Below are 27657 nucleotides of genomic sequence, written 5' to 3'. Positions count from 1 at the left end.
AATTTCTACCAGTTTATTGCCTCTTAGAAAAGGTGTGCTTTTGACCATCTGCCAGTTGTCTTTTATTTTATAAACAGAGCATTTTCTTCTTTGCCCTGCTAACCAGGAAACCTAAGCACCATTTGAGGGCCAACTCTTGGGAGTTTTGGAGAACAATATAATGTGCTTTTCTGTGTGCCATTTTTATTTTGTTTCTCTGTCTAAATGTATTCTTTGCTCTCAGATTTTCATGTTTATTTTTCATCAATGTGTTTTTCTGATAAAATGCCACAACTCTGTATGGCATTGAATAGAATGTGATGTTTATTAGCATGTGTGTATGAATGTATGTGTATTTACACCCTCCATTTCCCAAGACAAACCCTTAAAGTTATCTTAATGCTTCACTCATTCTCCACATCCAAGCACTGAGCAAGCTTGTCTCTTGGATCTTTGTATCTTTCTCACTATCACCTTTTCCTGTCTTGATTCAGGGTCTCATTGCTTCATCAGTGTATTTCCTACTTATTGGTCTTGAGTTGGATGACTTCTGTATCTTTCATAGCATTGCTGTAGAACATGTTCTGATACTAGGTCTCTGTTTATATCATTTGCTCAATATAAAATCCTTTTGTGTCTCCCTATAACTTTCAAGCATATTTGGACTCTCTTAGTACATGAGGCTTTTCCATAATCTGTTGCCTGCCAATTTTTTTAACTTACTCACTCTCCCACCTTTCAATTCTGTTCATTTTGAAGAACTTGAAGTTTCTTAAACTTGTTGTGCAGTTTCACATCATTTGCCTGTGGACCTATTTTTCCCTCCATCAGAATACTCTTTCCAGTCTTTTTTCCTATCAAGCTTTCAGAATTAATTACAGATGATATGTTCCCTAGAAGTCTTTCCTTATCTCCTAACCCAGTGGTTGTTAGTGTGGTCCTTGAATCAACAGCATCAGTATCACATGGGGAAATTGTTAGGAATGCATAGTCTTGTGTGTTAATCAAGACCTACTGAATTAGAAACTTTATTGCTGAAGCCCAGCAATATTTGGAGCCTAGTAATTTTCACTGACACGAGTCAGAATCACCTGAAAGATTTTTAAAATATCAGCTCTCAACTTTGAAAACCTAGGGTTCAGCGGATTTGATGAATTACACTAATAACCTCAGTTCCTTGCCCCTTCCCATATCCATACCTTTGCCATGTAACTAAGCAGTTTGTCCTACCCCTAAAAAGGCAGAGTATTTCCCTGCCCTTGATTTTGAATTTGGCTACAGAACCTGTTTTGACCACTGAAATGAGTGGATGTTACAGCAGCAGAGGCTTGAAAAGTACTTGGATTGAACTTGCATGTTTGTGCCTCTCCCATCTCTAAGAGACCACAGTACTCGACTAGCTTGACCTGTGGCTCCAGAAAAAGGTTGCGAGACTGTTTTAAACCAGTACATACCAAAGTATTTGGGTGAGTAGACTTTGATATCTCCACTTGCTCTCGGAAATGTTCATGGGGATGCAAATGCATGTGTTTGCATACCTACACACAGAAAGAGGGAGAAAGTGTGAATGTTAAAGTAGATGGGACAAAATAAAAGCAATTGGTGATTCTGAGTAAGGATTATGGAAGTTTTTTATACTACTCATAACTTTTTGTGTTTGAAATTATATCAAAATTATATCTATTTCAATCTAAAAAATTGTTAAAACATTTAAAACCTTTAGGAAAAAAGTTCTGCCTACAAATTGCTATGAAAAGTTTCTAAATCAGCTTAATTTTTAATTTCGTTCACTATTAAAAGCTTGTACAGATGTCCCCTACTTAAAATGTTTTGATTGTTCATGATGGTGTAAAATCAGTAGGCATTCAGTAGTAAACCATACTTTGAGTTTTGAATTTTGAATCTTTGCCCCATCTAGTGATATGTATAATCCTTTCTTGATGCCGGGCAATGCCAGTGGACTACAGTTTCTTGTCAGCCATACCATCGTGAGGGTAAACAACCAACACTCTACAGTGTACTATGTTACTAAGCTATGAAGTTCAATAGATGTAGGAATATTAAATACATTTAGAAATAAATATATTTTCAGTTTATGATGGATTTTCTGGATGTGACATTGTAAGTCAAGAAACATCTGTAATGCTAATGAACTATGTGTTCTCTATAGAACACAGTCTATAATTGATCAAAATGTTTTTATTTTGAAATAATTATAGGTTCATAGTTGAAAAAATATATAGGGAGGTCAGGCACACCTTTACTCAACTTCCTTCAATAGTAACCTTTTGCATAACTGTACCACAGTTTCAAAACAAGGATTTTGTTATCAGTACAATCTGAGAGCTTGTTCAGATTCAACCAGCTGTGCATGAGTTATTTAGGGTGGGGGATTTCATATAGTTTTGTGTATATAGTGCTACATGTAACCACTACCACACTGAATGTACAGAACTATTAGATCACTGCAAGAACCACTCCCTTATCCTGTTTCTTTGTAGCCATACACCTGTACTCTCCATCTGTAACCCTTGGCAACCACTAATCTGTTCTCTTTGGTGTTGTTCAATACATAAATGGAATCATACAGTATGTAACCTTTTGAGATTGGCATTTTTCCTCTTTCCACTCAATGTTATTTCCTTCAGATCTCTAAGTTATTTTATGTAGTAATAATTTGTTCCTTTTAAATAGTAGCATTCCATGTTATGGACCTAATTGTTTTCCAACTTTATTTTTTTAAAATCATTGTTTCAAGGGCTTAAATCTGTACCAAATGCTGTACACAGAGTTGTTGTAATTCAAATTAATATTTCAATGACAATCTATAGCTTTATGAGAAAAGGGTGAAACAGGTTCAATACTAAACAAATACAGTATGCCATACTTAGTAAACTAAATTATGTATATAAATAGTATATACTTTTTTTAAGTGGCATCAATCAAGTAAAATCAAATGGAAATCTGAACTTGTACATATCTTTTTGCCCTGATTTTGTGTCAATTCATAATTATGGTCCAATTCCATAATCTTTTTTCTTTTGTTCTAAGGTCTGTCCTTCAGGGACTTGAACTTGCTAATCACACCTCATCACCAATTCCTCTTCCACTTTTGCCTTTCAGACTCTTATTTATGAGATTTCTTTAATGAAATACCCTCTCCCTAACATAAACTTACCTTCTTTTCTTCTCCCAGAATGCCTTGTTCTTTTCACTTTAAAAGAGCTAGGATTCTGGAATGTTAAGAGTCAGGAATCTGGAATCGACCCTTGGACAAGTTACTTAACCTTTGTGTACCTCAGTAATTATTATCTTAAATTGAAGAAGTAAAAGTAGTACCTATGTCACAGGATAAAGATTACATTAAATAAAATAGGTAAATCTGTTAGAACAATGCCATACATTAAATGCTATGTAAAATATCCATTATTGTTCTTGTTATGGAATTTATCACAATATGTAATTACATATAGTGATTATCATTCCCTATTGGACTGCACTAGGATATTAATCATGCCTGTTCTGGCCCTTTTCTGAGTGTTAGGTATTAAGTGCATGATGATGAATACACGCTTACTTTTTTGAAAATCAGGTAAGCAAAAAGAAGGGAGTAGCCCAAAGTTTCATCAGATGGTAATAAGAATACTTAATTTTATCAGGTACAGGTAAAGAACTTCCTCAAGTTCAGCAGTTCCTTATTCCAGTTGCAATTAGAAGTGTTTTAAAGTTTAGTTCACTTTTGTGTTTATGTGTAATAGTTGTGTCGAAACATAATTTGAAATATCTATCTTCCTACCTTCCTCTTTTTTGTACTCAAAATTTTACGTAGATTTGCTAAATAACAAAAATCACCTGTAACTTGAGATAACGCTTCTCTTCTTTAATCATTTATTTTAGTTATTAAAAAAAATCAGCTGTCACATATTCTACAAATGGGAAATCACTATCATTCTAGGACTTGGTAAGCGAAGAGACAAAAATAAATAACAGCAAAAATGTTATTTTGAGAGTATATGGTTTAGTAAAGTGTTTGTTCAGGTTCTTTTGCTGTTTAGAATTATTACCTTGAAAATTACAACACACAAGGTTATTTATTTCTATATTCCCATTAACCTTCTGCCTCAGGATGTATTGCTATTGCATTTTTTTATTATCATTTTCATAGAAAATTTACATTTGTTTCATTGATCATTAAATTAGAAACCTTAATTAAAATTTGAAATGTCATTTTTCCTAATGAACAATTAATGACAATTTAAAGAACTATTTTTTATTTTATATGCAGAAGGGATATAATATTTGATTTTATCAAAACCTCTATGTTATTATTATTTCATTAAACACTAGCATATTACATTAGAAAAAAATACATCATTAATTTAGATCCTCAGTTATATGCATAAATTCTATAAAATGATGGCAGAAGGGTCCATAAATACATGAAAAGATTACTGTAGGTAATGTGATTCAGAAATCACTTTTCTCCATTTATTCCTTCTTTTCTTGTAAATTGAACTATTTAACATAATTTGGAACTTCAGGTCCTTAGTAAGAGCTATTCGTTCCAGGTTTTAATTGATTTTTCAAAAGTTTTTTTTCCCTGAAAAGTTACCTTTTATCCTTTGTTTTTTTTCATTTACTAATTACATTATTTAGTGATTATAATATGGTTCTCCTGAATTCATTTATGGACTTTTGAAACTGATTTCAGAAATATAGTCAAAGGGAAACACGGCTTAGCAGTTGTAGGTCTGAAATTTAAAAATAAAAAAAAAAAAATTAATGCCTACCTAACCATGAAATAATGGTATTTTGAACCCAACAAAAAGTTTCCTCAAGTTTTAAAGAATTTTTTTTTTTGTAGAAAACTGGAATATATACAGGGTATAAAGAATATAAGGAATGCCTAGTACTCATCATCCAACTTCAATCATCAACCTGCTGTCATTTTAGTTTTATCTATTCTTCTGCCCATCTCTTCAACCACTGCCCAGTTATTATTACCATTGTTACCTTTATAATTTTTTGGAGCTTGATAATATTTATATATCAAATCATAGGAATCTCAGCTTTATAAGTTAGCAAGTCTTGACATCATGATATAAAACATTTTCATCACATCACATCAGAAAGTTTTCACACGTTCCTTTGCAGTAATACCTACAGAGTGCAGTTCTATTGGGTTTTCCCCCCTCCATCTTTGATTAGTTTTGCCTATTCTAAAATTTTACTGTGAATGGAATTATTCAGTGCATATGCTTTTAAAAAATGTTCACTTCTTTCACTCAGCACATTTGTAAGATCCATTCATATTTTGTGTATAAGAACCCCCATCCTTTTTATACCTGAGTAGTATTCTCTGTGTATAAATAATACCAAAATTCGCATAGCCAGTCTCCTGTTGATGAATATTTAAATTGTTTCCAATTTGAAGCTCTAAGAAAAGCTTTTATGAACATTTGTATACAGTTTTATAGATAGATTTTACTTTCTCTTGGATGAATATAAGTAGAAGGAAGGGAATAATAAAAATTAGAGCAGCAATCGGTGAAAGAGAAAATAAGAACACAATAAAGAAAATTTTAAAAGATAATTCTTTTAAAAGTTAATTGAAAGTGACAAGCCCATTAGCAACACTAATCAAAAATTTCAAAAATATAAATTACCAATATCACAAATGAAAGAGCAAATTGCTGCAGATGCTACTATATGCAAAAAATCAAAGAAATACTATGATCACTCTTAAACTTTTTAAAAATAAAGGAAACCAGGCATGATGGCACACACCTGTAATTCCAGGGACTCTAGGAGACTGTGGCAGGAAGGATCACAAGTTTGAGGCCAGCCTTAGCAACTTAGCAAGACCCCCAAGAACCCAGCACCTAAATAAATAAACAAATGAAGAGGGACAGTTCCCAGCTCATCTTATGAAGTTGGTATAACATTGATAGCAAAACCTGGAAAAACATTACAAGGAAAGAATATTATAGTCAGTGTCCCTCATGAATGTAGGTGCCAAAATTCTTAAACATTAGCACATCAAATTCATCAGTGTAAAATACATTATGATTAGAAATTTATCCAGGGATTTAAGATTGGTTTAATATTAGAGAATTAATTACTGTAATACACTATATTAATAGAAATAAAGGAGAACAAGTATGTTATCTACATTGAATAAACAAAGCATCTTTAAAAATTCAGCACTTATTCATAATGAAAGTTCTGGTTGAAATAAATCTGATAAAAGGTATCTTGTAGAAACCTACAGTCAAATCATATATAATGGTGAAATACTGAATGTATTTAAACCCCTAAGAACAAGAGTAAGGAAAGTATTTGTTGATCTCCAACCTCTAGATAGCACTGTACTGAAATATCCAGATTTGTGGAATGCCACTAAAGCAGTATGTGGAGAGAATTTATAGCACTAAAAGTTGATATTTAAATGAAGATGTTCAAATCATTAGCCTTGGTTGCCTTCATAAGAAACTAGAAAAAGCGTAGTAGATTTAACCCATAGTAAACAGAAGGGAAATAGGAAAGATCAAACCAAAAACAAACAAAAAATAGTACAAAAAGTTAAGAAAGCTTAAGAACTGTTCTTTGAAAATGTCAATAAAATTAATAAGCCAGACTGTTCAGAAAAAAGAAGGCTCAGGTTACCAATATCATGAGTGAGAGTGATGACAGAACTCACTTTCATAAAAGATGGGGAATATTTTCTTTCATTCTTATAAATTCAACAATTTAGATAAGATGGACAGACTCCTTTAAAGACATATGCTAATAACATTCATCAAGTACATACAGATAATCTTAATGTCCTGTATCAAAGAAATTAAATTTATAGTTAACTCCCCCTCCCCCCAAACCCCAGAGCCCAAATAACTTCATTGATGAATTCTACAGGTCTTTTTGGTTTGTTTGTTCTTTTTGTTTTGTTGTTGTTGTTGTTTTGTCATGCCCCCCCCCCATTTATTTCTTTTTAGTTGGTACATTATAGTTGTACATAATGTTGGAATTTGTAGTTACATGTTCGTATGTGCACATGATATAGCAATATAATTTGGACAGTGTCCCTCCTTAACACTTTTCCCTTTCCTCCCCTGCTCCCACCCACTCTGGTCCCTTTCCTCTACTGATCTTCCTTTGATTTTCATGAGATTACATGCATGGTGGCACACACCTATAATTCCAGGGACTCCAGGAGACTGTGGCAGGAAGGATCACAAGTTTGAGGCCAGCCTTAGCAACTTAGCAAGACCCTCAAGAACCCAGCACCTAAATAAATAAACAAATGAAGAGGGACAATTCCCAGCTCATCTTATAAAGTTGGTATAACATTGATAACACACACCTTTTATTTCCTTTTTTCTTTCTAGCTTCCATGTGTGAGAGAAAACATACAACCCTTGACCTTCTGAGTTTAACTTGTTTCTTTTAACAAAATGGTCTCTAGTTTCATCCATTTTCCTGCAAAAGACATAATTTCATTTTCTTCATGACTGAATAAAACTCCATACTGTATATATTCCAAATTTTCTTTATCCATTCATTCATTGATGGACACCTGTGCTGGTTCCATAGTTTGTTGTGCATAGTGCTACTGTAAACCTGGTTATGCATGTATTATAATAGTATGTTGACTTTAATTCTTTAGGATAGTTACTGAGGAGTGAGTGGTATGACTAGGTCATGTGGTGGTTCCATTCCTAGTTTTTTTAGGTCCCTTCATACTGGTTTCCATAGTGGTTGTACTAATTTACATTCCACCAGCAGTATAAAAAGTGTTCCTTTTTCTTTACATCCTCTCCAGCATTTATTATTGTTTGTATTCTTGATGACTGCCATTCTGACTGGTGTGAGATGAAATCTCAGTGTAGTTTTGATTTGCATTTCCATAATTGCTAATGAACATTTTTCATTTATTTGTTGACCATTTGTGTTTCTTCTTTTAAGAAGTATCTGTTTAATTCATTTGCCCTTTTATTAATTGGGTTGTTTGGTTTTTTTAGTGTTAAATTTTTTGGGTTCTCTATGTATTCTGGATGTTAATCCTCTGTCAGAGGAGTAGCTGGCGTAGATTTTCTCCCATTCTGTAAATTCTCTCTTCATATTCCTAATTGTTTGCTTTGCTGTGCAGAAGCTTTTTAATTTGATGCTGCCCCATTTATTAACTCTTGGCATTATTTCTTGGGCTTTAGGGGTCCTGTTAATTCTCCAGACATTTCATGAAGAAATTATACCAATACCAGACAACTTGCTTGTCCAGAAAATTGAACAGAAGGGAATGCTTCCCAACTCATTTCATGAAATGAACATCATCTCTTACCAGAGGTACCAAAAGTAAAGAACCAATTAGAGGCCAATAGCTCATGAATAAGTATGCAAAATTTTTTTAAACAAAATATTAAGTAAGTTCAGTCATATATGAAATAGATAGTACATGATTACTTAGTAGAATTTATTTCTGAAAGTTGCTTTAACATTTCAAAATCAAGCCTTGTAATTCACCTGTTGACAAACTGAAATGAAGGGAAATGATTATCTCACAAGATGCAGAAAAAGCATTTGATAGAATCCAACATCCATTCAGACAACATTATCTTTTATGGAGAAAATCCAGTGGATGTACAAAACAAATACCAGAATTAATTATTGAGGCTAGTAAGTTTTCAATACATAAGATTAATATACAATATTCAATTATGTTTTTGCATTACTAGCATTGAAAAGTTGGAAATCAAAATTTTTTCCAATTGCATTTGCATCAAAAATTTGAAATACTTAGTGAGGAATTTGCCAAAGGAGTGAAAGCAGCATAGACTGAAAACTAGAAAACATTGCTGGGAAAATAAACAAAATCTACTTAAGTAGAGAGATATACATTGTAGATCAGAAGATTCTGTTATTAAGATGTCACTTCTACCCATGTTGACATATAGGCTGTACACTATACTTATCATAATCCAAGCAATTTTTTATATAAATATGAAAAAAACAACCTGAACAGTTTTGAACTGGGGAGAACAAGTGTGAACCGACTGTACCTAATTGCAAGACTCATTACAAAGTGATAGTTATCAAGACAGTGTGGTATTTGTGACCAAGATAGAAAAATTGATTTATTGATCACAGTAAAGGGTCAAAAGTAGATCTACTTACATTTGGTAACTGATGTTTTACAACAGTATGAAGTCCATTTGGTGTAGGGAGGACTTGTTTATTTGGCAGTTGTGTATATGAATGTACTACACAGGCAAGATATCAGAGTTGGAACATGTGAATTTCAGAGTCATTAGGATAGATGTGTTGTTCTTTTAAAATCATGAGAGTAAATGAGATCAACAAAAATATAGGAACAGGAAGATGGGACTAACTAGAGGAATTTGAAAAGGATTCAGGAATAGCCAGTATAGTCCAAGGAAAAACTAGAATATTATTGTTCTGGAGTACAAGTAAAGGATTATTTAAAGAAGAGAGGGTAATTGTGTTGAACGCTAGGTCTATCTGTGTCATCACTATGGTGAGACACTTGGTGGAATGATGAGAATGAAAGTACACATGATATAGGTTCAAGAAAAAGTAGACAACAGAAGGAATTATGCTGTGAAAAGCAGCAGAAATCTTAAGCAGTCGTTGGAGGGGTCAAGACAATTTTTTTTTTGTTTTTGTTGGAGTAGATGTAGATATTTTATGCATATTGAAATGATTCAATAAGGGAAATGGTACAGGAGAGAGAAGAGTTGATCATAAATGTCTTTGGATGGATTACAGCCTAGTAGACCAGGATGCAGATGATGCATAAATGATCTTTGATTTTTTGCTTATCTTCTGTATATAGCCTTTCACAGTTGCTCTCTCAGGTACTTTAATTAATGATCTTACCTGTTTAAACAGCTGGATGAATTTCCTAAATTATCTGAGAACCATATTCACACCATTTGTTCTTATGCTAAGTTGTCTTGAAAAATGAAATGGTTAAACCAATGGCTCCCAAGTTCAAAGCCAGCCTCAGTAACTTAATGAGGCCGTAAGCAACTTAGCAAGACCCTGTCTCTAAATAAAACATTGAAAAAGATTGGGGGATATGGCTCAGTGGTAAAGTGCCCCAGGGTTCAGTCCCCTGTACCAAAAAAAAAAAAAAAAAAGTTCATAAGGAGTGTGTCACATAAGAGGATCAAAAGTCCAAGTAGCCAGTTTCTTGAACAGACTCCTAGGGCAGCCAAATTTCAGATGATTAACAGAACCAAAATAGCTAAGACTATTATATATTTTTATAATTTAATGTTAATGTACAAGTCTTATATTCAGTTTTCTTATAGATTATATGCTTCTAAAGTGTGTATTTAAGCAAAAAGTTACATACTTCAAGATCTCTTGCTTTCTAATGATGTTGAATAATCAATTCAAATTAATCTGTGCTACCCTCAAGTGTACTGGTAAAAGAAGAAAACTAATTTTTAAGTTTCCCATTCATTTCCAGGGGTTGAAAGTGTGCCCTCTTGTGGACTATTCAGTAATTTCCACATAAAAATGTTTTCTCTTAAAGATTAAAATTGTGTATTATCAAAATTGTTTTGCTCCAAAGTTAAGACCTAGATCTTAATGGTATAAAAGCCTAAACCTCTTTAGAAAGAAATAAAATAGTCATTTGCTTTTGCATTTCTACTACCATTGTCAGAAAACAGTTTATAAGACACAGTTTCAACCTTTGTTAAGGGCTTAGATACAGTCTGTCTCTTTTGCAGTCTTAAAGAAGGCACAAAAACTTATTTTGGCATGTGTAGTGGACTAGGAACCCAAATTATAGTAACACTTGAACATTTTCTCCTGTGGACTCTGTAAAAAAATTTAATTAAATCCCAGGGTTTAGGACATTTTTTTCCTCATGCAGCTTGTACTTTTGCATATTTTGGTGTGATTAGACTTTGTGTAACTACTATTTAGACCTAACTGTATAATCAGCTGGGACTATTTAAAGTGATGTGAAGCTGTGTTAAAGTCAGTTCATATAAAATGCATGTGAAATTAATTTGATTAAAACAAGGACAAAAACTGATTCTGGAAATACATAACTAAAGTTTTAGTAATTGTTTTATTTCTCAGTAAAAATGCATATTCTTTACACTGTTTTTGAAAAGCCCTAAATCTCAACCTGATTTACTCATTAGTAACTTTTCTACATATAGTAGTACTCAGAAATGTGAATATATTCTGTTACATATATGCATTATAATTATTTATATTATGATACAGCTACATTGTTGAGGCACATATATGTTATCCAGCATGGTGGCTGCAGCAAGCTCAAGGTTGCAAAAAAACAAAGGGTGTGTCCTAAGAGAGCTTTAGCACTTTGTTTTATTTTATAATTTTTCTTATTTAGTGGAGATAATTTGGAATTTTAGAAGAGCAGAAATATTTTAAAGGAAGTGAGAATTTTCATAGTACAGCTGAATAGGAACTGTTCTTGAGCTAGAGTTTGGGGAAGATTCTTTCAGAAGTGTCTTAAACAGAATGTGAAAAATCTGTTCTTGAATACAGACAAGGAAAAGGTATCTGAAGATAACTTGACTAGAGGGAAAGTATTCTGGTGTAGAGGTGCCACTCTAGGGAGTAACTGTGACCTATATAAAAAAGTAAGTAGTACAACATGATTTATTTATCTACTTAACCTGTATAGCTTTTGAGGACTTATATCCCACATATTTCCCAAAAGAATTTGAGGCAGTTTATAATGTGAAATGTAATATAAACTGAAACAATAAAAAGAGACTTAAGCCTCCCCACACACACCAAAAAATGTCACCCAACAAGGAAGAATATAGGAGCTATATATTCTACCTATATGAAATTTGAGTTCATTTAAAATAATAATATGATCACATGGGTGGCAACACAATATAAAGAACACTGAACTGGAAATCCAAACATTTGTGTCATAGCTAAGTCAGTTATTGATGCAGAGTCCATGAAAAAGCATTTAGCTTCTGTGAAGAACTTTTACTACTTTCTGTACCTTTCATTGACTAATATTTCTGTCATAACAGTGCAGGTGTATCTTGATTTTCTTTAGATATGCCTGAGAATATAAAATTAGGAATAGAAGCACCTGAGTTCAAATCCCAGCTCTAATATATATTACCTGTTTATCAGCAATTTATTTAGACTCTTAAACAATTTTTACATGAGGTAATCTTCATAACCTGTCATGGACAGGATAAAGGAAAGTTTTATGTTTATTGTAACTAACACATAAAAAGTGGGGGAAAAAAATCCCTCCCCAACATTACCTCACCTCTTGTGTCAGTTATTACAGGTTGAGTATCCCTTATGGAAAATGCTTGGGACTAGAATTGTTTGTGATTTCACATTTTTTTAATTGTTATCAACTTTCTGAGGATCACTTCCATAATTATAGTTCGAACTACTTTCGTAAGTTCCTGAATTTCCAGCTTCCTTCTTAAGACATCTCCAACTAAATGTTACATTAACATTTTAATCTGAACAAGTCCAAAATTGGACAATCATGGTATGTCGGTACTGCAGTACTCTTCTAACAGAAATTTCTACTTCCATTCTCTTTGCTACCACTCCATCTTCCTTACCACTATTACTAGTCTTAACTTGAGAGATTAAGTTTGCTTGGCATTAACCTTACCTAACAAACTCTCTTGTGGGCTCCTCATCACCTTACTGGTCACATGCTTTGGTCAAAGTATTTATTATTCCTTAGCACATCACCTTCATATAGTTAATGCTCAATATATGTTTGATAATTATTTAAACATCACAGAAATCTATGTATAGATAGCAGCTGTTTAAAGATGAATGTTTTTCATTTATATTAGTATGTATCAGTACTTTTCTGAATCATAAATACTTTACTATTAGAAAAAGCCAAGCAAAGACTTTTGTATTACCTAGACTATCATTTGTATTAAAATATTGTAAACAAAAATGAACTTATGCTTTAATATTAATGTTAAATTAATTAATATTAATTAATATTTCCAGTTAGCAATATGCCTTTGATATTTTTTCATGAATTTTAAGAATCTTTACCATTGTTTTTATTTTCAATAAATTTGATTCAAATTAGGGGATGAATTAAAGTAAGGAGTAATCCCAATAAAATAATTGGTTCGGTTTTTGATTTAGTGATTCTTTTCTTTTCTCCCTCTGGAATATGTATTTAGAACATTCTCATAGCCAAACTCAATTTTGAAGTACAGAGGATGTTTTCATCTTGTGAATTATGATATTTTGCTGGCTTAGCATAGTGTCTGTGACACACTGGCACAAAATAAGTATTATTGGATACATTCTTATAAAGGACTAATTATTACAGTAACAGTGAGTTGTGTGCCATTTTTAACTCAAAGGATACTTGTATGGGTTTGGATGAACTATTCATCTAACTTTGTATGACATTTTAAACTGTTAGCTATTAAGCATCTTAGTTACAGGACAGTGCTTTGATTATGTCAAAGAAAAGATGAAGCTGATTTTTCTAGAGAGCAACATATAGTTTAAAGGAATTTCAGTTGTTAAATTACTAAGACAGATTGAATATCTGTCAGGTACTAAGATGGGTTGCTATGGGAAAGGTTATCAAATTGATACCTTACGTTTTTCTCATCGTTGTATTCAAAAATGGAGGAAATAAGGAGCTTGTGCTTTTTAAAATTTATTTATTTAAAATGTCACTGTCAATTTTGAGGTTTTTTACTTAACTTAAAAAGTACTAGAATGTTTACTTACTTATCATAATCTTTTATCTAAAACTAATTTCTTCAAAGTGAATTTTATTTAATGCCCCATAGCCCAGATCAAGAAGTTGTTAAGAGTACTTAAGGTGCTGTAGAAATATAAGCCATATGTTAAATGTGGTTATAAAGTAAGAAGTCTGACTCATTAAAACCATATCACCTTACTTTATAGCCATATGGTATTTTTTACTGAATAATATTCATTTAAACTTGACTTCCATTAATATTGGGAAAGAATGAGACAGATATATATATATATATATATATATATATATGAAAGATTTATAAGGTAACATACATTATATAAGCAAGATGAAGAAAAGTACTATATACGCACACACATAAACTCATTTCATCCTCACAGCAAAATTAGAAATAATAATAATTACCTGCTTCTTATTTCATAAATGAGGAAACTGAGATACATAGATATTAAGTAGTTTGTTCACAATTACATAATAAGGAAGAGCTTGGATTCAAACCCATACAGCCTGATTTCTTTCCTTTTTGGTTATTGATTTTGACTATATTGATGTGTACAGCATGGGCTGGTGATGTAGCTTAGTCGTGGAGTGCCTTGCCTGGTATGTGTAAGGCCCTGCATTTTGATTGTACGGCATGTTTGGTGCATAGTAGTCTTTCATGGGCTATAAAATTATCTATTATACCAATAATGTTAAACTAATAATACCATTAAACATTTTAGTTATATACATTATCCAAGTGCCAGATAGCCTGGGTTTGACTCCTGCAGTATGACATTAGGCAAATTTCTTAGCTTTTCTGTACATTAGATTCCTCTTGAAATAAAACTGTGGACTAGTACCTGAGTGTCCTATTAAGATCAAATGAAAGTGTTTATAACCATTTTATTACATAGTAGATACTTAATAAACATCAGTAATTTCTACCAGTTTTTCACAGTGTTGCAGCAATATCTATGTATGCGTTTTTTATATTTATTTGTTCTAATTAGTTGTACATGACAGTGAAATGCAATTTATACATTTTGATAGATCATACATAGATTGTAATCTCATTTTGTTTTTTAATATATATTAATTGTAGATGAGCACGCCTTTTATTTATATATTTATTTTTATACATGACAGTAGAATGCATTTATGAATTTTGATAAAACATACATAAATGACACATAATTTCTCATTTTTCTGATTGTACATGTTGTAGGATCACATCAATCCCGCAGTCATTTATGTACATGAGGTAAAGTTTCACTCTCATTCCTACCCCCAAACACTTTCCCCTCCCTTCACTTCCCTCTACCTAATATAAAGTACCTCTTATTCTTCACTAGCTCCCCCCTTTATTAACACCTTTTATTTATTTTTATATGGTGCTGAGGATTGAACCCAGTGCCTCATATGTGCTAGGCAAGTGCTCTACCACTTAAGCCACAACCCCAGCCCTATATATGTGTTTTCTAGCATGTATTTGATTGATTTTTTTATATTTCAAAAGTGAAATTGTTGAGATAAGACTTACATACTTTTTATAAAGACTTTGCTATAGAATATAAAGTAGTACTCCAGAAAAGTTTATCTGCTATCAGGTATTTTATTCTGAATCTATCACAACTTGAATATTATTATAAAGTCTACCAGTACTGTTTTATTTACATTTGTTTTCATGAGGTAATCATAAATTTTGAGTGAAATTGAATGAACAAAAAATTTGGATCTTTAAAAAATTATTGGTAAGTGCTTAGAAATTCTGTTCAGACTCATCATAATATGCTAATTGGGAATTCACTATAATATCTTCCCCTCATTAAGCATTTTTTAATTAAACAACAGCCATCCTTAAGATTAATTTTTAAAGGATTTCTTTTTATTTTATTTTTGTATTGGTTTTTATTAGTTATACATGATAGTAGAATGTATTTTGACATATGTAGAGAATAACTTCTCATTTTCTGGTTGTACATGATGTAGAATTACATGGGTCATGTAATATACATGCACATAGAATAGTAATGTCTGATTTATTCTACTATCTTTCCTATTCCCATTCCCCCTCCCGTCCTTTCATTCCTTTTTGTCTAATCCAGAGTACTTCTGTTTTTCCCTAACCCCCATCCTTATTGTGAATTAGCATTCTATATTGGAGAAAACATTCAGCCTTTGGTTTTTTGGGATTGACTTTTTCACTTGGCATGATATTCTCCAGCTCCATCCATTTACTGGCAGATGCCACAATTTCATTTTTCTTTAAGGCTGAGTCATATTCCGTAGTGTACATATACCACATTTTCTTTATCCATTCATCTGTTGAAGGGCACCGACGTTGGTTCCATAATTTACCATTGTGAATTGAGCTACTGTAAACATGGATGTGGCTGTGTCACTGTAGTATGCTGATTTTAAGTCCTTTGAGTATAAACTGAGGAGTGGGATAACTGGATCAAATGGCGGTTCCATTCCAAGTTTTCTGAGGAATCTCCATACTGCTTTCCAGAGTGGTTGTACCAGTTTGCAGTCCTACCCGCAATATATGAGTGTACCTTTTCCCCCATATCCTCACCAACGTTTATTGTTGCCTGTAGATAATTGCTATTCCAACCGGAATGAAATGGAATCTCCCTGTAGTTTTCATCTTGGGTTTTTCTAACTGCTAGAGATGTTGGACATTTTTCATCTATTTGTTGACCGAGATAAATGCTCTCTTTGAGGTATAGGTGGAACGATTTTCTCCCATTCTTTTGTTTGATTTACTTCTTAGTATTATACCAGGGCATTTCTGCTTTTTATGGGCCACATTTATTTCTGCTATCTTATCATTTAAGTACATGTAGATGGGCAAGCCTAAAACTATGATTTGTAAGACTGGTGAAATATACACCGGAATGTGTAATAATTTGTAATAGGTCTTTCAGAAATAGGGATTAAGACCCCTTTCTCCTAATCTACCTGTCCTCTGTTCTGCCAAATCTGTTTTCCATAGATCAGAAACACTTAACTTTCTGGATCACTAAGAATGTGCTCATTAGTATGTCACATTACTTGCATTATTTTACTTCATTATTATCACCACTTAGGTGGTAAGCTACCTTCCTCATTCTTTGATTTCTTCAAATCAGTAGCTTTCAAACCACATTTATCTACCTGCCCAAATTCAAAAGCCAGTTTACCTAAAGTCACAAAATAATGTCCAAGGTACCTTTATGTTTCTTTTCACTTCATCTCTCTCAGTGTTAATCTTAAATCGCTTATTTTATAATCTACTAATTGGTTACCATTTAGTTTGTAAAGCACTACCTTAAAGTGGCAGGGGTTTTTATTTGTTTGTTTGTTTTGTTTTTGTACTAGGGATTGAACCCAGAGGCACTACCACTGAGCCATATCCCTAGCCTTTACTATTATTATTATTATTATTATTGTTTTGAGACAGGGTCTTGCTAAGTTGCTGAGGCTGACTTTGAATTTGAATCCTCCTGCCCTCAGCCTCCTAAGTTGCTGGGATTGCGGGCATGTACCACGGTGCCCAGTTTACAGTGGCAGTTCTTAAGCCTCCATTAAAATGTTCTTTACCATTTAGTTACCATTTCCTTCTGGGCACATTATTCCCCAAAGACAATGACTTTCAGCTTCAGTTTCATAAAAACCAATGTACTTTCATAGGCCAACCAAACATTATCTATTACAGAGCCAAAAATGCTTTATCTAGTTAGTGGTATATGCATTTATTTTTAGAATTCTAGGAATACTCTTTCTTCTTGAACTCTTGTCACCTTCTAACATAAGGTACAGCATTTCCACAGATTATTCATAGTAACTAAAATCTCTGGCTGGGAAAGTGTAAGTCCATTTCTACCATATGTCTCTACTGTTCTTCAAACTCTTGGATTCCAATGAAATTATCATAGTTGAACAGTGAGGTATAAGTTTTTTGTCAGTAATCATCTCCTCGGTATACAGTTAAAGCCCTTTAAACCAAGCACATGTTGTTGCTCCCTTCTACTTTCCCCTTTACTCCGGTTTTGAGTTGATATAGTATTCAGATGCCTTGTTACATGACTAAGAATAGCACAATCCTGTGGTTGAGTTTACTAATCTTCCAGTTCACATATGGTGTAATTATATAAGTCATTTTTAAGCTAAAAGCCCTAGCCTGGGGTTGAATCTGCTTTAAGTGTTAACTCATCTGGGACTTAGGGAAATAGAATGAAGTCAGGTAGCCCCCAATAGAATCCTGTAGCATATAATTCTTTTTAAGTTCCTATCCCCTAGGTTAAATAACTAAACACTATTATTTGTTACTTAATCAGCTTGAATATAGCAGTTTACATGTACAGCCATGAGCTATATATGAGTAATAAGGTATTTGTTTTTGTAGTACTGGGAATCGAATCCAGGGGCTCTCTATCACTGAGCTGTGGCTCCCAGCCCTTTTCATTTTTAAATTTTTAGACTAAGTTGCTGAGACCTTGAACTTGGAATTCTTCCTGCACATCCCTAGTAGCTGGGATTATATTTACTTCCTGTTAAATGTTAAAATGTTAACTTGCACCACTACTTGTAATAAGGTATTTAGTGATGTTCTGTAAATAATTTACATTCAGTGATTTCTTTCCATGAACACTGCTAGAAATTTTCCTATTAGCATAAAGTTACAAAAAAGTTGCTGTATTTTGATGACCTCTATCAGTAGTTTTTAAATTCCAACCTAGTTTTTAAAGTATTTGATGTGAATGCTAAATTCCAGTGTTGGATTACATTTCCTTACTGCTTCTTAAAAACCAAATTAATAATTTCAAAGAACAAAGTCCCAAGTGTGGCAAAAGGACAAATAGAGGATAAGCAGTAGTAATTATCTTTCCTATACTATTTCCCATGCCATTTCCTTTCATTGAGCTTCTACTGGCAAATTTTATGTAAAGAATGTACATACAAATACTAGAAAGAAAAAAAAAAGGAAATAATTACCAAAAAGGATAGTTTTTACCTCTAAAAGGAAGTGGTGTGCTATCCTCCTGGATGATGAGTCTATGGGTGTTAACTTTATAACTGGTGAACTATATCATATATATATTATGTACATTTGTCAATATAGCATATAAATATAATAAAAATGCTTGAAGAAAAATTCTTCATATAAGCTACCTGTATATGTCTACGTTTTGAAAAAATAATTTGCATTAAGTTACATTAAGATGTAGAATAAGGGAAATTATAAGTGCTGTCCTTTGACTGTTTTGAAGCTTAAAACTTAAAAAACTTAGAGGTTCTCAAAAGTGCAAGTGTGATGCCAAAAAGAGAAACATTTAAACTAGAAACAATTCAGTTTTCTATTTTAGCCTATTGTCTCAGTCAACATAGAGTATACTTCTTTTGCTGATTCTTTTATAATTTAAGAAAAGCATATTTTTGATCAGTGTGCTCATTATTAAAATGTTATATTATCCACTTACCACAAAAAATTATACAAAAATTGTTAAAGGAAAAATAAATGTTTTATAAGCCACATGCTGAAACTAAGTTTAGAAAGATTGGCGCAGAATAATAGGCAAGATGTTCAGCATTTTTACAGCTTATCTTTATGTAGATGTAGAGAGAAAGACAGAGATGCACACCCCCAACAGAGAATGACACCATGAAACCAATGAAGTCATTTGTATGAGAACATCATATTAACATTACATTAACATTATAAAATGTTAACTTGTGCCTCTGTTCTTTGTGATTGCATATTGATTATATAATTGATCTTTATAAGTAGCATGTAGTGATAATTGGAAAGACAAGGTAAGTACATGAAAATTAATCTTGGAAGAATGAAATATGACAAGTTTCAAAGATGTCACAAAGGAATATAAAATTATCAGGAAATATTAGGCAATAAATGTCATGGTAGATTAAGTTAAGGTGACTTTGGGGGTAAATCTGAGGTTTCATGAAGTAGCAAGAACTGTCCCTGGATCTTGAAGAATTAACAGAAGTTGGAGTGACATAGGGATATGGACTTCCCAGGCAGTAAGAATGTCTTCAAGGAAGTATATACAAATGGGAAAGTACAAAGTAGATAAAGGATAATCTGATTAGATAAACTTGGTCAGAGAATGGTTTATATAGGGGAGTGGCAAGTAAAATTTTTAATGTGTTTATAGTGTGGAAAGAATATAGTGCTTGTCAGGGTGGTTAAATGAGCACATACCCCTCTCTAGCAATACAGTATAGTGGTTAAGAAACCGACTCTGTAGCCATATTGCTTGAGTTGTAATTCTGGCTTCACTAGTAATTTAAACTGTTTATAAGTAAATTTCCTCATCAGCCAAATGCAAAAAATAATAGTACATACTTTACAGGGTGGTTGTTAGACCTAAGTAACTCAATATATGTAGAATGAATGGTAAATGAATAATGACTTACTGTTGTATAGATAGAAAAAATGTAAGTAGAAAATTTTACTTTATATATTAAGCATTAACCTAGTGTTAATATATTTGACATATTTCTACAAATAATTATTTTTTGTGTGTTGCAGTGTTTGGGAAATGGGAAGTAATGACAGCTGGCACCTGAACTAAGTACTTTTATAATCAACACCATTCCAGAACTTCAGGATGAATGGGGATATGCCCCATGTCCCCATAACTACTCTTGCGGGGATTGCTAGTCTAACAGACCGTAAGTTTGGTTATTATCTAATTTAAGTTCTAATGTGTGTTAACATTGATTTTTAGAAAACTATTACGAAAATTATCTTTAATTTTATAAGTACCAAAAAAAATTAAGATTTTTACACTTTAATGATACATAATTATTTGCATACATGTGGAACTAGCAAAATTAGTGTTGTCACCTAATTATAGGTACAACCTTAATTTCTGTTTCCTCTTATGGACCCATTTAGAAATGATAGCATGTGATGATAAAAGATCTTACACAGTAAAGGGATGAATGCAAAAGATGACAGAAAACTTTTAAGAAATGCCCAAACTGAAGAAACACAGGTTTGCAAATAAGAATTAATGTGGATGTTTAAAAAATTTACAGAAACAGTAACTGAAACTGCCCTTCATAGAAGAAAATTGAACAGTCCACCTCACCTAATTTCTTAAAGATGCTTGTTTTGAATTTCACATTGAATAATCTCTTGAAGTTTGTTATAGATAACAGCAACCTAGTTTACTCTGAACACTGAAATTTAACAAACATTGTCAATGTCTTGAGACTTATTTAATGTTACACAGATTTTTAAGGATTCATTCTTTTTTGTAGGCACCTCTCACTGTTCTTTGCCCTTGGGTAATGGTGCAAAATCTACCCACAGTGTTGGTCCCTATGTCATCCTACCTGTTTAAATATAGGGGAAGAAGAAATGGTAGATGGAAGGGTAGAGAGAACATGGCATTCTTTTCTATATATAGCATTATTCAAGATATGGAGCTTTATAATAAAACTATGAGAAAGTAACATCAAGAAATACAATTTGGTTTTAGTGTGGTAAAATAGGTAATAGACTACACCTTTGAGCTTAGGAAACTATCATGACTAGTTTGTAACATCTGAATTAACAAGAAAGTAGCTGGTTGGATTAGCATAACCCAGGTAAGAAAACTTTTGTAAACTGGCTGTGATTTTTGTTATTACTTTGTTGTAGATAAGGCATAAACTCTTGGTATGTAGGGGTGCAAAACTAGATATACTGGCTGGAATTTCCTTTTGTTTTTTTCTCCCCATTATCTGTGATGTACTTCATATTTTAAAGTTTGTCTTCCCACTGAGCCCCCATTTACTAAGTAATAATTAGGGTTTTTTATTTTTGTTTTTCTTAATAAAGACCTATTGAATTACTTGGGATTGAGCAGTAGAATAATTATACTGTAGTGTTGTTTAGATATTAAGCCAAAGACAAAGACATCTGACGTTTCAGTTTTCTTAACCTTTAGTTTACACAAATGAACAGATTTCCATTAGATGAAGAGATTTTAAATAACTGAATTTAAATTTCTATAAAACATTGATGTTGTTTTGTTTATTAGAATAAAATGAAGAAGAAAGTTTAGAAATTTATAACTTAGACTAGAAATCCTTAGATACCCTTTATCATCCAGAACGTTACGCTGTGAATGTTCTCCTGCTAATGTGAGCTATTTGGTTTTGTATATTCTTAAGCTTTAAAAAATATATTACATGCATATCTAATGAAGAGTCAGTTATTGTTGTTTGGTTTGTCAGAATACTAGTGATTCTGATAAGTCATGTAATCAAGAGTAGATACAGTTATTGCCTTGTAAGTTGCCTTACCTTTTTGTCTAGTAATTTGTTAGGTTAATAAAATGTTAAGAAATTAAAGTCTAACATGAATATTAAGGACCTGAATTTCATTCTTAGTAATATAATCTATAATGGTCCAAATGATGTTTTGAGGGCATTTCTGGGATTGATTGAGGTTTGTTGAGGGAAAGGAACAACACTTTAATATTTTGTCACATTGATGTTTATAACTTATTTCTAATACCTCAATGTATGTAAACACTAAAGAGACTTATTCCAGTCATTCAATTTCTGATAATTTGATTTTATTCCAAACAGTCCTGAACCAGCTGCCTCTTCCATCTCCTTTACCTGCTACAACTACAAAGAGCCTTCTCTTTAATGCACGAATAGCAGAAGAGGTGAACTGCCTTTTGGCCTGTAGGGATGACAATTTGGTTTCACAGCTTGTCCATAGCCTCAATCAGGTATCAACAGATCACATGTAAGTATAGTTCATTTTACTTCTAAAATAAAGAGTTGGACTTACTAAGAAAATTTGTATTCCTTTTTTTTTTGTTGTTGTTATTTTTTAAAATTTTAGATGCACACAACGTATTTTTAAAATACATTAATATTCATACATAGCATTCTGTGATGAGATGAGATTTAAATAGGCCATACTTACTTAATGACAGTAGTTTTGACCCATGCATTTCTATGGAGATCTTTTCAACTATTTGAAATTATCTTGGAATCCATCAGCTGTGCAGAGATCTAAATTTACTCATAAAACTATCTCATTTTTTTCCTCTTATTGCTAAAGTAGTTAAAATTTCACAGACACTGAGTATGCTACTAGGTTTCTTTGAGTAGACCTAACATGTCTTTCATGTTATGATATGAACTCAAGGGCTGTGTTAGCTTTCCACCTGTGACCAGAATACCTGAGGAAATCAAAGGAGGTAAAAAAAATTGGGCTCACAGTTTCAGAGGTTTCTGTCCATGTTTGTATGGCCTCATCACTATGGATCCCTGATGAAGCAGAACATCAAGGCAGGGAGCCTTGATGAAAAAAAACAGAACTGCTCGCCCTCTAGTGGCCAGGAAGCAAAGAAGGAACAGGGAAAAGACATACACTTCCAAGGCAGACTGCCAGTGACCTACTTCCTCCAACTAGGCTACCTCCTACAGTTTCTTACCCCCAGACCCCCATAATAATCCATTCAATTATGAACCCACCCGTGGATTAGTCCACTGATGAGGTCTGAGCCCTCATGATCTAAACACTTCCCAAAACCACACCTGAACATTGCTGTATTTGTGACCCACCCTTCAACTATTAAGTGTTTGGGGAACCTTTTAGGTCCAAACCATAGCAAAGACTAACTACATGAAAGGCTGCAGAAGAATTTGAGACTTTTTTTTTTTTTTTTTAAGAATTTACTATAGCATCCAAACATGGGTATGTATTCTTATGCAGGAGACTTTTTAAGATAAAATTTATTTAAATTATATGTATATATTTCTTTAAATGTATTTTTTACTTTAAAAGCAGTGTATACTTACCATATCTTAACAATACAAAAATATATTAAACATTAAAATTTCCCATTCTTATCCCTTTATATCCTACTCACAGTAGTACTTATGTAATCTTCCATTCTTTATTATTTTTTTTTTTAATTTCAAGATTTATTACTCAGAGGAATGAAGATAAAGCACATTATATTGCAGAGGTCTCTGTTATTTGGTGCAGTGCATATTTTGGCGCCATTTTTAAAGTTGATGTCTCTAAGATGAAATATTTCCTAAATGAATATTCTGGTAAACTAAGAAATGATTGGTTAAAAAGCAGAAGTAGGATACTAATATGTTGTCACTCCAGAAATTTTATAATGTCTAAATATTTTATCATTTTTATGCCTGTACCTGATTGTGCAACAGTTTTTAGCAAAAATTTAAAGAAGGGGAAATAGCACATATATGATTAGGATTTATTTTGTGGAGAGCCCCTTTAAGAAATTTATTATCAGACACCATCTTTATAGGTCCTTATTATTGGATCCAATGAGTGTAGTAACATGTAGAAAACATTCTCTATATTTTATCATCACCTTCTGCAGTTGTGAATTTAATTTGTTACTTGGAAGTTTATTGAAAACTGCTACTGTATGTAACCATTTGTTTGTCCCCCACCCTGTGTACACACACCATGAGTTTATTCAATAAGATACTAAAAAATTTCATAACCTTTCCATCTTGTCTTAGTGGGCATGGCAACAGTATTTCATTTTAGGACTATGTCCCAGAAAGATAGACTCATTCATATAAGGGAGAAAAAAAAAAATACCCCAAGCCCAAATATCACTTCTTCATTCTTTCATTCTTTTGAGTAGTTTAGAATATACTTATTTTCTTATTTTAAAACTAATGTGAGCATTCTTAAATGAGTCCATAGTTTCATAAAATAATGTTTGGGACTTCCCCCCCCCCCCCATGTAAAATAAAATAGAAAAAGTTGTCCTTAGAAAAACACCTGTTGTTTTCAGTAAGTCTGTTTCTTCCAGGGGTAGCATCTTTGAAAATCCCTGCTTTTGTATATTCTCAAATCATTCATTTTTATCCCATAAGCCGTCTTAAATCAATTGCTATTGATCTCTTCTTAATAAATCAATATTTATTTTTTCAATGCCAGAGAGTTGAAAGATAACCTTGGCAGTGATGATCCTGAAGGCGATATACCAGTCTTATTGCAGGCGGTCCTGGCAAGGAGTCCTAATGTTTTCAGGGAGAAAAGCATGCAGAACAGATATGTACAAAGTGGTGAGGTTCTTAATTATTTTATTTTTATGGGTTCCACGTAGAATTTGTTTTATACATAAGTAAATACAAATACTTTCTCTAACAAGCTGGCTTATCACCTAGTAATGCCTGTTTGCACTTTAAATCAAGCCAAGAACAGGAAGGAAACAAATTGATAATATTCTTGTGTTTTAATGTGTAACTAAATTTCTTGAAAATTAGAACTTTAAGAGTATTTTTGATAGGTGTTTGGAAATGTATTAGTTTATTCAGTGAGCTTTAGAAATCTTTTTAGATCATAGAGTTGACTTGAAAGAACTCTACATCAAATAATAAAAATATTGTGAAGTTTTTAAACACACAATACATGTATAAATGAGTACACCAAGTATTAGGTTTACTACTGATTGTGATTATGTTCATCTAGTAATTAGCAATTAGTAATTAGCAATGATTTAATTGCCCTGTTAATTTAACAACATAAAATTGGTTTATAGTAAATATTGTTAAAGAAAAATAAATTTATAAGTTATAAAAATCATAAAAAATATTATATCCAACACACACATATTTATCTATTTCATTTTATTTTATTTATTTATTTTTGGTACCAGGGATTGAACCCAGGGGTGCTTAACCACTGAGCCACATCCACAGGCCTTTTTATTTACTTGAATAATACCTTTGAATTAAAAACATTGTTATGTTCCAGAGCTTATTGAATCTGGCAAGTCCATGTGCTTGCTTGCTTGACTCTCAAGACTACAGTAGTCTGGGAGGGAACAGTTTAGACAATTCTGTAAGGTTCAACCTAATGAGTAGTTGTATATATGAATATTGCCAGATTTATTCTGGTTTACTTTTTTTATAGCATCTCTATAAAGCTTCCCATTTGGTTTCCTAGTTCTGTGTATGTTTTCATAGTATTGCTTATTAATTTTATTCATTTAGATGTGAGTTATATTTTCAAAGCAATTACTTAGTTACCATCTATCCCTAGAATGCAACCGTGGAAATACCTCTGCTCAGCTTACCTTTCAGCAAGTTTGGAATGGGTGTACAGGCAAGGGCTGTATACTAATAAGCTAGATTACAGTAGTAGTATTTTATGGAAGAATGATAATATTGAAAGAATATAGAGATAGTTGATTGGAAGAAAGATTAATAGGAGTATTAAGTGTTAGAGAATATCAGTAAATATAATATTGGCTAAAGAAAGTTATCCAAAACTGTTAATACTACATTTTTATAATCTATATGTTTGAGTATTTAATTTGGGTAATACTCACTTTAATAAAAAGTGGTAGATCATTCACTTTTCAGTCAGATATTTTGTGTTTTATGCTATATATGCTTGTTTTTTAAATCAAAAATGTTGTTTAATTTCTACATATCCCAGGTTTTAAAAACATAAACTAGCATTTAAAAATCAACTGATTAATTGTATGTTGTGTTTCTTTAAAAGGCATTTTCCTGGTGATACAATTTAAAAATTTAAAAGGTTATTTTTTGATTGATAAATGTAAAAATGAGTCACACATGAAAAAAATTTAATAATACACAGGCTACTTTGATCTTAGTTCTTTGGAACTTGAGCTAATCCAAAAGGACTTTTCAAATTTTATTTACCCCTTGTATTTAGAAAGCCATTGCTTTCAAACTAGTAATTTCAGATTGTCCTAGTAATGACTATTAATTCAGAGGGGAAAAAATTATAATGCCTGTCTCATAGTATTGCACTCCCTCTTTTAAAAAAAATCCATCAACAATAATTATAGTAATTAAATTATTAAACTATGAAACAACAATTTTGTACTGAATTGGAGTTAAAAAGAAAGTTCAGAAATTGAGATTTTTACTACATGCATAAGAAAACACACTATTAGTGGTACAATCTGAGGTGATTTTTGAATCCTGATTTCATTCAGCCACTAACTTGTAGCACAACAGTCTTCTTCTGTAGTATTCCTGGCAAATGAACTTGTAATTTGTTTGAATATTTGTGATGAAATTCCCTTTTCTTGTCAATTGCAAGAAATGAAATTTAGGAATATAGTGCAACTTCCAAAAAGAGATTGGCTATAGAAATCATTTTTAAAAATAAGGGTTAATAATAGATTCTATCTCTTATTTTAAAATGTCTGAATAACTGATTTTTTCTCTTTTTCCTACAAAATAAAATGTCATTTGTGTAAAAATTGAGAAACAATGTCTAGTTTGAAAAGAAGTATAAGAATCTGAAAACTATCCTCATGCTTTTATTTCTTGGTTAAATATATTCTTTTCATTGTTAAGTAAGAGTGAGTCATTTTGGAAGAGGGAAAAAGTATATATTCTGTTTTTCTTCAAAAGACATTTGGATGCAGATTGCAGGAACTATACTTCAGGCTTATAATTACTTTTTTAAAACCTAGGATTGAACCAAAATGGAACAAATAGCTTTGTGAGATTAGGTTCCAAAGCCAAAGCAAGGAAGATGTATATGATAAACTATTACCATACAATAAAAAGGCTACCCAAAATCTATTATAGGAGTAATTGTATAGTGTTTAATTAGCGGTTAGGTAATGTGACTTCTAAAAATTCTTTTCATTTCTAAAACTAAATGATAAAACATTGAATAAGTAAGTAAAATTTAAAAACAATAATAATCAGAACTGTGGATATAGCTCAGTGGTAGAGCATTTGCCTAGTATGCACAAGGCCCTGGGTTTGATCCCTAGCACCTCAAAATTAATCATCATCAACATCAGCTCTACTTCTAATCTTGAATTAGTTTTACAGGAAATTATGTTTTTGTATATTGATTGTACTTGAAATTTATAGTCCTACAGGGTCTATATTTTGCCCTTCAAAATGAAAAATATGTCAAAAAA

At 32.2% G+C, this 27657-nt stretch overlaps 1 protein-coding gene across 2 annotated transcripts in view; it reads left to right on the top strand.

Annotated features, from left to right (window-relative positions):
- Positions 1-27657, top strand: part of NIPBL (NIPBL cohesin loading factor) — a 180651-nt gene that overhangs the window by 57080 nt on the left and 95914 nt on the right. For both annotated transcript variants that reach the window (XM_079145735.1, XM_079145736.1), the window contains exons 2-4: positions 20262-20404; positions 22316-22481; positions 24675-24802. In XM_079145735.1, the coding sequence (XP_079001861.1) occupies positions 20341-20404; positions 22316-22481; positions 24675-24802 (358 nt within the window). In that variant the 5' untranslated portion in view covers positions 20262-20340. The remainder of the gene's footprint in view (positions 1-20261; positions 20405-22315; positions 22482-24674; positions 24803-27657) is intronic.

This window comes from Sciurus vulgaris (genome assembly GCF_902686455.1).
Source record: "Sciurus vulgaris genome assembly, chromosome: 6".
NCBI lineage: Eukaryota > Metazoa > Chordata > Mammalia > Rodentia > Sciuridae > Sciurus > Sciurus vulgaris.
Note: the sequence above shows the minus strand (reverse complement) of the source record. Positions and strands in the feature narration are given on the sequence as shown.